The 12,140-nt window shown below is 43.3% G+C and overlaps 1 protein-coding gene across 1 annotated transcript; it reads left to right on the forward strand.

The window, feature by feature from the left end:
* Nucleotides 1–7,684: 7,684 nt before the first annotated feature.
* On the forward strand, nt 7,685–8,684 carry LOC307111306 (olfactory receptor 1J4-like; the record flags this gene model as incomplete). The annotated part of the gene is made up of 1 exon (XM_079791090.1): nt 7,685–8,684. Exon 1 carries the CDS (start codon nt 7,749–7,751, stop codon nt 8,682–8,684), a length of 936 nt encoding a protein of 311 aa, XP_079647216.1. The 5' UTR covers nt 7,685–7,748.
* Nucleotides 8,685–12,140: the final 3,456 nt, after the last annotated feature.

The raw sequence follows: 12,140 nt of genomic DNA on the forward strand, positions 1-12,140 counted from the left end.
CTCAAGGCTACAAAGTTTCAATTATAGAAGATACAAGAATCCCAGATACCAGAGCCTCGACTTGGGTCGCCGGGGGGCGTGGCCAGCCTGCAAACCACCACAGGCCCCTCACCCAGGAAAGCCCATGCTTCAAGGGAACCCCCACCCTGATCCGGGACACCCTTCAGGGCAAACCAGCCGCCCCCCATCCATGCACCAGGCCCCTATCCTATATAATCCTATCTAATAAAAGAGTAATATGCAAATTAACCATCACTCCACTTCACCCACCAGCCACGCCCACCAGCCATGCCCACCAGCCAATCAGGAGCGAGTATACAAATTTACCCCAACCAAGATGGCTGCGGCCACAGAGCGTGCAGGAGGGAGGCTTCAGTTTCCCCGGTGATGGAGGAAGCCAAGCTTTCCACACACCCTGGTGAGCCCAGGCCTCCACTTAAGGCTAAAAAGTTTCAATTATAGAAGATAAATAAATTCCAACAGAAATGGCGGCAGCCACAGAGCTGGAGAGTGCAGGAGGCTAGACTGCCTCCGGCGATGGAGGAAGCGAAGCTTCTGCAGCCCTGGCCTGTCTTGGCCTCCACTTAAGGCTACAAAGTTTCAATTATAGAAGATAAATAAATTCCAACAGAAATGGCTGCCACCACGGAGTGAGCAGGAGGCTTGGCTCCGCTCCAGGCTACAAAGTTTCAATTTGTAGAAGATAAATAAATCCCAGATCCGAGGTCATCCACTTGGGTTGCTGGGGGGCATGGCCAGCCTGAAAACCACCACAGGCCCTTCGCCCAGGCCACTCCACGCCCCAAGGGAACTCCCACCCTGCTCCAGGACACCCTTCAGGGCAAACCTGCTGGCCCCCACCAGGCCTCTATCCTATCTAATAAAAGAGTAATATGCAGATTGACCATCACTCCAACACACAAGATGGCTGACCCCATGTGGTCAAAGATGGCTGCTCCCGTGTGGACACAAGATGGCCACCACAAGATGGCTAGCAAGGAAGGGGAGTTGGGAGGGACCAGGCCTGCAAGTGAGGGCAGTTGTGGGCAATCAGGCCAGCAGGGGAGGGCAGTTGGGAGGGACAAGGCCTATAAGGGAGGGCAGTTAGGAGTGACCAGGCCTGCAGGGAAGGTCAGTTAGGGGCAATCAGGCTGGCAGGGGAGCAGTTAGGCATGAATCAGGCAGGCAGGGGAGTGGGTAGGGTGTGATCAGGCTGGCAGGCAGATGCAGTTAGGGGCAATCAGGAAGGCAGGAAGGCGAGCAGTTGGGAGCCAGCAGTCCTGGATTGTGAGAGGGATGTCCGACTGCCCGTTTAGGCCCGATCCTACTGGGATCAGGCCTAAACGGGCAGTTGGATATCTCTCAAGGGGTTCCAGATTGGAGAGCGTGCAGGCTGGGTGAGAGACACACACTCCTATGCACGAATTTCGTGTATGAGGCCTCTAGTTATCTTATAATTCTTGTCTGGTTTTTTTATGCAAAAATTACTTCTTACCTTTTCCTTAATTTTAAAATTTTTAATTATACTTTACTATACAAAACACAAAATTGATCATTTTAGCCATTTGAGGTAAACAATTCTGAGGCATTTAGGGCATTCATCACCAATATTTCATTATAGGACTCCCAAAGAAAATTCTATAGAACATCAATGCAATTGAGTATTTTGCAACTATAAGTATTATGGAAAAATAAGAACAAACATATCTATGGATCAATATAAAGAAATATGAGTATATATTGGTAAACGGGAGAAAAGCAATGTGCAAAAGTACACTTATAGCATGCTACTTTCTATGTAAAAATGAAGGGGAAATAAAATATGCTTGTGTCTTCCCATTTGAGCAAAAAGAAACACAAGCAGAATTAATCAGAAACTAATAAGATTGTTTACCTACAAGAGGTGGGGCAGAAAAGATGGGAGATAAATAGAATTATTTGTATCGTTTGACCACGTTGTGTTTTGTCACTAAAAATAAAAAGGAGAGGTGGTGAAAAAAAAACAAAATAAACAAAACAAAACAAATGAATCTAACCATATTTCAAATTAACACTATAATTAGATTAAGGGGGAAATAAAATAAATAACCTAAATAATTCTTGACCTCAGGATTATGTCTATATATTCTCAAGAACAGGCATATAGATCAATGGAACAGAACAGAGAGCCCAGGAGATGAATTGACCCAACCCATTACCCTCAATTGATATTTGATATTTGACAAAGGAGGCAAGAGCATACAATGGAGTCAAGACAGTCTCTGGAACAAATGGTGTTGGGGAAACTGGAAAGGTACATGCAAAAAAAGTGAAACTATACCACCAACTTACACCATAGACAAGAATAAACTCAAAATGGATAAGAGAATTAAATGTAAGTTGTGAGGCCATAAAAAATCTTAGAAGAAACCATAGGCAGCTAAATCTCAGACATCTCTCATAGCAATATGTTCACTGATACATGTCCTAGGACAAAGGAAACTAAGCAGCCAATAAACAAATGGGACTACATGAAAATAAAAAGTTTCTAAACAGCAAAAGAAACCATCAACCAAAGGGAGCCCACTGCATGGAAGAACATATTTGCCAATGATACCTCTGATAAGGGGTTAATTTCTAAAATATATAAGGAACGCATAAAACTTAACAAAAGGAAGACAAACAATCCAATAAAAAATGGGCAAAAAACATCAATAGATACATCTCCAAAGTGACCTAGAGACATGAAAAAATGGCTCAAAGTCATGATCATCAGACAATGAGGTATCACCTCACACTTGTCAGAATAACTACCATTAACAAATCAACAAATGGCAAGAGCTAGAAAGTATATGGAGAAAAGGGAACTATAGAACACTGACAGTGGGAATGCAGAATGGTGTAGCCATTATGGAAAACATTATGGAGTTTCTTCAAAAAATTAAATATGGAACTCCCATTTGACCCAGTGATCCCACTTCTAGGAATATATCCTAAGAAACATGAAGCACAACTCAGAAAGAATGTATGTACCCTGATGTTGACAGCATTGCAATTTGCAATAGCTAACATCTGGAAACAGCCCAAGTACCCATCCATAGATGAGTGGATAAAAAAGCTGTGGTGCATTTACACAATGAAATACCATGTGGCTATAAAAAAGAAGGAAATCTTACCATTTGCAACAGTATGGGTGGACCTGGAGAGTATTATACTAATAGAAATAAGCCAGTCAGAAACAGATAAGTATCACATGATCTCACTCATATGTGGAATGTAATGAACAAAATAAACTTATGAACAAAATAGATCCAGAGCCATAGAAGCATGGAACAGACTGACAAATTTTAGAGGACGGTGGGGGTGGGAGAGAAACTAACAGGTGAACTTCTGTGCATATATGCAAAGCCCATGGAAACATAATAGTGTGGTCAAGGCATGGGACAGGCAGGTATGGTATAGGGGGGGTCAATGGGGATAAGAAACAAAGGGACAACTGTAATACTTCTAACAATACAGATAAATTATAAACAAAACAAAGTTTTAAGCTGTACTTAGTGTGTCATTAACAGTGTGCTCTGAGCTCAAGATTCTGAAACAACTCTCCAAGAAGTAAGTAAACATTGAAGAAGGGGAGGGACTCCTCAGTCCCTGGGAAAGGAGCTGTGTACTAGTACATGGAAAAAAAGAGACTGTGAAGAACTCCATGATGGCAAACAGGAATAGGAGGTATTGAGTGGAATACATGGATTTTAAAATATATAAATAGACTGAAATTTATAGGTTATAGAGCAACACCTATAATTTTTCCATCCCTCATTCTTCTATCCCTATCTTGACCCACCTCCTATGGGTAAACTTTTCTTTAGTTCCTTAATTTCTAGTTTTTACTTCTTGTGTTTCTTCTATGCATACTTCCCAGTTGGCTTCTCTGCGATCATTTAGAATCCTTATAAGTAATGACCATACCTAGAGCTTCAAAATGAATAACAACTGTAATGGATTATAACTCAGATAATAAGAATCCATAAGTCCATAATGATATAAAAAATTAACATGAATGGAAAATAAGCGTAAGATCCTTCTCATAGGAGAATACAACTAATAAACGTAGAAGAAATGATAGAATTAGAAAAATCACCATTTGGCCACCACATTTCCAAAAATTTTGTCATGGAAGAATCATCAATGAATGTTAAATGTAGTCGATGCAATTTTAATAAACATATATGTTTATATTGTTTCAAACTATGTATCCAAATAAAACCTATTAAAAACCAGGTTAAAATAATAACTTTAAAAAAAGATAACTTTAGAGAACCTGGCACATGCAACCTTAGCCAACTGATAAGGGTAAAACACTAGTCATTGGAAAAATTAATATCATATACCTTCTAATAATATGCTCTGTGATAAATCTGCTGAAAATCTAAGCCTGAAATATACATACATACAAATATATGATAAACATAGTAAAATGTTAACCATTGGGGAATCCTCTTGCAGCCTTTCCATGAATTCCTGATATCATTTTTACAACTCTGCTATATCTTTAAAATAATTGCAAAATAAAAAGTGGAAAAATCCATTCTCCTGAATGGAACAATGCCCAAAAAGAAAGGCGTCCAGGGCATGACTGGAATCAGGGACACTGTCCCCTAGGACTCCAGTCCTCTGGCTCTTGGACACTCAGCTCCCAAAGGGCAGTCAGAAATCAGCCACAGCTTGGGGACTTGGTTGCAGTCTCTCATTAGCAGTTAAGTGTCATCTGTGGACTCATTTCTCTGGAGCTGGTTAAGGAAAAGGAAAGTCTGTAGAAGTGCCAAGGCTCCAGATATTGCTTCTGTGTGTCTGGACGTTAGGTCTCCTGAAGGAAACCTGAGGAGACGGGCAGCTGTCTGGAGCAGAAGGTGTCTGAACTCACCAATGATGAGCCCAGGTGAGAGGAGCTAGGAAATCTGCAATTGGCGCTGGATCTAGTGGATTCATGGTGTCCATGACTGTGTGTGTCAGTCTGTGTGTCTATCTGAATATACTATGTACACTTGTGTATGTGCAGTTTGATAGCTGTGTGTGTGTGTGTGCACTATGTATCTGACTCTTCTCCTGAGTCAGACTTAACCTGGGCCCTGTTTTAGTGCATGTAGATCCATTCACCAGCCTCCTGGCGTGTGATCAGGGATTCCTCATTCATGTATGTGAAAGTAAATACTGGCATCACAGCTGAGCATCGGGAGTGAGACTGTTGTCTCTGTTGCTGGAAAGGGAGATGCCCTACCTCACCAGGAACCAAGGTCAGCTCAGACAGAGCTCAGACCTCTGCTCAGTAGCGTGTGCTGGTGCACATGGAATCTGTGTCTTTGGGTGACACACGCATGTGAGAGCAAAAAGGTATGTCGTTGTGACCACATGCATGGGGTGTTGGTGGCAGTTTAATGATGGTGCCTGTGACAGAATACATGAACTGCCCCTTGCTGACTGCCCTACCAGGAAGGGGATGGGACATAAGGGGGGAGCATACCTCTCACTAATAGGAGGGTGTTCCTGCTTAATGCTGTGAGTGTGGCTGGGTGGGCATATGTATTGTTGGTGTGTGTTTCCTGTGGTATTTTTGAATTGTTTGTGCTTTTGTGTGTTTTTGGTGATGTATGTGTATAGTGCATGAGTTATGTATATGTGGGGATCAAGTGTTTACCAGGTGTGTCTTGAGCCAGATGTGCTGATGTGCACTGAGAGTATTTGTGGGTGAGAGGTCCATCATTGAGTGATATGTATGTCTCGCTTTTTGTTAATTATGACTTACATGTGTTTCTATGAGTGTTTATGAGCTGAACCCTACATTGGCTACCCTTCCCTTAGGATGGGAACATGATCACACTTCATTGACATTCTCAAATCAGCAGTGTGTGTGTGTTTGTGTGTGTGTGTGTGTGTGTGTGCGTGCGCATGTGTTTCTGCGTGTGATTTGTATGTGTCTGGGTCTTCCAACTTCCCCCTATGACCTGAAATATTTCCTTCAGAGCCCTTCTCCTAGGGCACCATTGGCTGAGCTAAACAAGCTCCAAAGAACCCCCGTGTCTGAAATGGATCTGCTGTGCTTCTCACATACCTGAGTGTGACTGTGTCACTCAGAGGTTTTTAACACTTTCGCTTAATGTCCAGGCAAAGAAACATTAGGTGTCATGCTGTGTGAAGTCAGATTGTAGGACTGCCATCATTGGTGTGTCAAACCTTGAGAAAGTCACTTAACTCACTGGCCTCTGTTTTCAATCTACAAAGTGAAAGGAATGACACTTGCCTCATAAAACAGAAGTCCTCAACTAACACGTATTTGTAAGCAAATGATAATGAATGTGAGGGTGTTTTGTTAATTGAAAACCAGACCATTATCAATGAAGGAAACTGTCTAGATAGAAATCTAAGAAACTTTTGAAGTACTGTCAACCCTAAATTAGCCAAGGGTGTTCCCAATGAAGAGGGAAGTTTCATGACGGGTAAGAGCACGGGTTCTCATCATGCAGACATATTAGACTAAACTGCACGAAGTAGTCAATATTTGATCATTTTTATCCTTTACATTTATTCTTAAATTGGACATACGATATATAAGATTTAGGTGTGCACAACATGGTGATTTAGCAGTTATATACCGATCACCACAACAAGTCTTGTAACAGTCAAGTCACCACACAAAGTTTTTACAATACTACTAACTCCATTAAATAATATTTGGTACTTTTTAACCTACAAAAATGGTATAAAATTTGCATCCCTTATATTTCTATTTCCTAACAGAATTCTTAATGCTGCTGTGAAGATGTTTCATCTGGGAATGTAAAGCTGATGTTGGATTTACTTAGGAAACTATAAAAAGCCTTTCCATCGTGTTCCGCAGTGTTTATGCCACCAAAATGCTCAGAATTATTATGAAAGATCATTTGCGGACTGTTTTGGAGATTTTCTGGCATCTAGTGGTTTCTTTTTTTCTTTTTAAAAAAATATATTTTATTGATTTTTACAGAGAGGAAGGGAGAGAGATAGAGAGTTAAAAACATCAATGAGAGAAACATCGATGAGCTACCTCCAGCACACTCCTACTGGGAATGTGCCCGCAACCAAGGTACATGTCCTTGACCTGAATTGAACCTGGTACCCTTCAGTCAGCAGGCTGATGCTCTATCCACTGAGCCAAACCAGTTAGGGGTAGTGGTTTCAATGGCCACCCATTTCTAGCTTGTCCCTGTGTTTCCAGCTGGGATCCAATGGGACAATGCTCCACAAACGCCCACTCAGCTATGACGTCTTCCATCACTTTAAAGCAGAAAAACTGACAGTTTTTCAGGGGCTCAATTTCTAGTTCTGCCAGGGTGAATTATTACAGTTTGGCCCTGGGCTGGTGTAGAAATTATCCCTCCATGCTCATCAAGATGTAAACTCATAGGAGTGGGGACTTTGCTTCCCTTGTTCACTGCTGCATCCCAGTCTTTAGCAGAGGGCCCGACACAGACTCCATGTTCAATAAATCATGGTGAATGACATGCTTCTTTATAATGAGGTCTTGTTGACTACTTGGGGTTCCAATGTTTTCCTGGAGTCAGACTGAAATAGAGGAAGAGGCACACATCCACAGGTGTGAGAAATTAATATGAAAGTATTTAAAAATGAATGGGTTTCCCAGAAAATGATGGTATGAGAATTGGTCCTGATCTTCCTTTCTAGGTCTCTGAGATTCCCAAACCTTCTTCATCCCCAGCAGACAGAAGAGCAGCATGAGGCCTGAGAACCAGAGCAGCGTGTCCCAGTTCCTCCTCCTGGGGATCCCCATCCCACCAGGGCAGCAGGGCGTGTTCTTCACCCTGTTCCTGGGCATGTACCTGACCACGGTGCTGGGCAACCTGCTCATCATCCTGCTCATCAGGCTGGACTCTCGCCTGCACACGCCCATGTACTTCTTCCTCAGCCACTTGGCCTTCTCTGACATTTCTCTTTCCTCTGTCACTGTCCCAAATATGCTCATGGACATTCAGACTCAGCAACCATCCATCACCTATGTGGGATGCATTTCTCAGTTGTATTTTTTCATACTTTTTGCTAGTGTTGACAATTTCCTTCTGGCAGGGATGGCATATGACAGGTATGTGGCCATCTGTCACCCTCTGCATTATACCACCATCATGAGGAATGGGCTGTGCATGTTGCTGGCGGCTGGGTCTTATATGGTTGCCTGTGTCCATGCACTTTTTCATACCCTCCTCTTGGTCCGACTGTCCTTCTGTGCTGACAATATCATCACCCACTTCTTCTGTGAGCTCACTGTGCTGCTGAAGCTGAGCTGCTCCGACATCTCCCTCAATAAGCTGGTTATATTCACTGAGGGAGGAATGCTTTACTTCCTGCTTTTGTGTGTTATTTTGGGCTCCTATATCCATATAGGGACCATCATCCTGAGGGTGCCCTCCACTAAGAGACTCACTAAAGCCTTTTCTACCTGTGGCTCCCATCTCTCTGTGGTGTCTTTATACTATGGGACACTTGCTGGTGTTTACTTTTTCTCCTCAACATGGGATTCCAAAGACATAATTGCTTCAGTCATGTATACGGTAGTTACCCCCATGCTGAACCCCTTCATCTACAGCCTGAGGAACAGAGATATAAAACAGGCTTTAGAGATGTGTGTCAATAGGGTTAAGTTCTTTAACAGGTAATCACTAAATCCTCTTGTTGCAGTTAGGAGCACAATGAGACAGATCTTCTATAATTATTGTACGGTCAATATCTCCATATATTCTTAGAATATGCATTCTCTTGTTATGTACAAGTGCTGTTAATATTCAACTTGGTCAAATTTGCTACTTGGGTTGTTACTAATTCTTTATTCCCTTGTTCATAATCTCTTATAAGACCTATGCAAAATTTTTTGTAAAATATCGAACACAATTATAATTGTGAGTTTGTAATTTTAGACTATGTTATTGAGGACTCACTGGTTTATCATCATGATCCATTCCTGATGAACTTTTTTTTTTTTAACTGATTACCGTATTTTCTGGCTTATAAGATGACTTTTTAACCCAGGAAAATCTTCTATACGCCCACTCGTCTTATACGCCAGAAAATACGGTATTGTTTGCTATCTCAAATTGGCTTCAAGCTGATTGTGCACATCTCTTCCAACTCACATTCAATGACATCATGTTGGTAGACTTCAATCAGCCATGATAAGAAGAAGTACACTATGAAAATTAGCATGTGCTACAAAGCAAGACTTTATAAATGCATTTTTAAAATGAATTTAACAGCACATATCTAGCAATTAGTCCTACCTTAACACCTCATCTACTTCTGATATTAGTACTGATATAGTATAACTAAACCTATAGTTATAGATACATATACAGGTGCAGATAAAGATACAGATATAGATATAGATACTAGTATAGCATTGGTAGTAAAGATGCTCCTTAGTCATGGTTAGTGTTTACATATTATTTTATTTGTCACTTTAAGGTTTGCTATCTCTTTACATCTGTGATGTGTCCATCATTAATAATGTAAAGTTGGATCTGCTCTTTTTATGTAAAGCAACAATTATAAATGTGGAGAATTTTATCTGTTGATATCCTATATAATAAAACCCTAATAGGCAAATCGACCAAACGGTGGAACAACTGACAGAACGACCGGTCACTATGATGTGCACGGACCACCAGGGGCCTATTGCTCAACATAGGAGCTGCCCCCTGGTGGTCAGTGCGCTCCCACAGGGTGAGCACCCTTCAGCCAGAAGCCGGGATCATGGTTGGCAAGTGCAGTGGAAGTGGCAGGAGCCTCTCCCGCCAACACTGCAGGCAGGCTGTAAGAAGCGAGGGGTCACGGACTGCTAGAGACAAACTGCAAAAGGGATGTCTGACTTCCGGCTTATGCCCAATCCCTCATCTACCTAGGAGGACCGGGCCTAAGCTGGCAGGTGGACATCCCCCAAGGGGTCCCAACTATGAAAGGGTTCAGGCAGGGTTGAGGGATCCACCAGCCCCAGTGCACAAATTTTGTGCACCGGGCCTCTAGTCTGATATAATCATAATAAATCTACATTTATATTTTGCATATTACTGATTTTTATTTGATGCACCTGTTTCACATTTATTGTCTATTATCTACCACCCTGTTGATTAATCAAATATATATTTTTATTCCTTTCCTTATTTATATATTGATCATATATTACTATTATTATGTTGTTTTTGTTATAATTCTTTTATGTGCTATACCAGTATATAGAGATTACCTCTTACCTACTCTTTAATTTTTAATTATAGTTTAATATACAAAACATAACATTTATCATGTTAGCCATTGGAGGTATACAACTGGGTGGCATTTAGGACACTCAACACCAATATCTCATACTAGAACCAGTAAAAAAACCTCTGTAGGTCATCAATGCAATATAGTATTTTTCAACAGGGAGAAATATAAGAACAGAGATATTTATGAATCAATATGGAGAAATAGGTTATATTGTTAAATTTTAAAAAGCAATGCGTAAAAGGGCATTTATAGCATGCTACATGTCATGTAAAAATGAAGGGGATGTAAAATATTCATATACCAGAGGCCCAGTGCACGAAATTCGTGCACGTGTGTGTGTGTGTGTGTGTGTGTGTGTGTGTGTGTGTGTGTGTCAGCCCAACCTGCACCTTCTCTAATCTGGGACCCCTTGGGGGATGTCTGATGATCAGGCAGTCAGACATCCCTTTCACAATCTAGGACTGCTGCCTCCCAACTACTCGCCTGCCTGCCTTCCTGATTGCCCCTAACCGCTCTGCCTGCCAGCCTGATCATCCCCTAACCACTTCCCTGCCAGCCCCTGATTCCCCGGTCACCCCCAAATGCCCTCCCTTGCATATTCCCTCTTTATTAGATAGGGTTTTTCTTTAGAATATTGGACAGTCCTAATTGTTTTGGCTCAGCGGATGGATGGAGCATTGGCCTGCAGAATCAAGGGTCCCAGGTTCGATTCTGGTCAAGGGCATGTACCTTGGTTGGGGGCACATACCCAGTGAGGAGTGTGCAGGAGGCAGCTGATTGATGTTTCTCTCTCATAGATGTTTCTAGCTCTCTATCCCTTTCCCTTCCTCTCTGTAAAAAATCAATAAAATATATATTATAAAAAAAGAAACATTTAAGATTCCTCCAGCCGAAACCGGTTTGGCTCAGTGGATAGAGCGTCGGCCTGCGGACTGAAAGGTCCCAGGTTCGATTCCGGTCAAGGGTATGTACCTTGGTTGCGGGCACATCCCCAGTAGGGGGTGTGCAGGAGGCAGCTGATCGATGTTTCTCTCTCATCGATGTTTCTAACTCTCTATCCCTCTCTCTTCCTCTCTGTAAAAATCAATAAAATATATTTTTTTAAAAAAAGATTCCTACATATCTGCCTGGCTGGTGTGACTCAATGGTTGAGACCGCAGGCTGCCACCGCTGGAAGGTGATGGGGCCCTGGCCAGGCTGAAACCCCAGCCCAGGCTGCCGCCTCAGCCTGGTTGTGGATAGCCCGGTGGGGGTGTCCAGCTCCAGCCCAGGCTGCCTTCACTGGCCTGAAGATAGCTTGGTGGGGGTGCACTGCCCTGCCGCTTCAGGCTGCTGCTGCTGGCTGGGTGATCATGCAGTGGGGGTGCCCGGCCCTGCAGGCATGAGACCCCAGCCCAAGCTGTCCTCACGGCCAGGGGATCCTGCGGCTTGGGTGCGGGGCCCTGGCGGTCTGAGACCCCAGCCCAAGCAGCTCGGCTTGGGGGTGTGGCCCTGGTGGCCTGAGACACCCAGCCCAAGCCAGCGTGGCTTGGAGGCGAGGCCTGGCGGCCTGAGACCCCCAGCCCAAGTGGCTCGGTTTGGGGGCGAGGTCCTGGTGGCCTGAGACCCCAAGCCCAAGCCGGAGTGGCTTGGAGGCGAGGCCTGGCGGCCTGAGACCCCCAGCCCAAGCCGGTGCAGCTTGCCAGGGATCACTCGTGAGTCCCCGCTCCCAGCTCCTCCTGCCAGCGCGACTGGCCACTGCGAGTCCCGCCCCCGCGCCTCCTGCTGGCCCAATCGTGGGCGTAGCGGAGTGATGGTTAATTTGCATATTACCCTTTTATTATGAAGGATATGCCCATTTAAACATAACGAAA

The sequence above is a fragment of the Cnephaeus nilssonii genome (genome assembly GCF_951640355.1).
Source record: "Cnephaeus nilssonii genome assembly, chromosome: 14".
NCBI lineage: Eukaryota > Metazoa > Chordata > Mammalia > Chiroptera > Vespertilionidae > Cnephaeus > Cnephaeus nilssonii.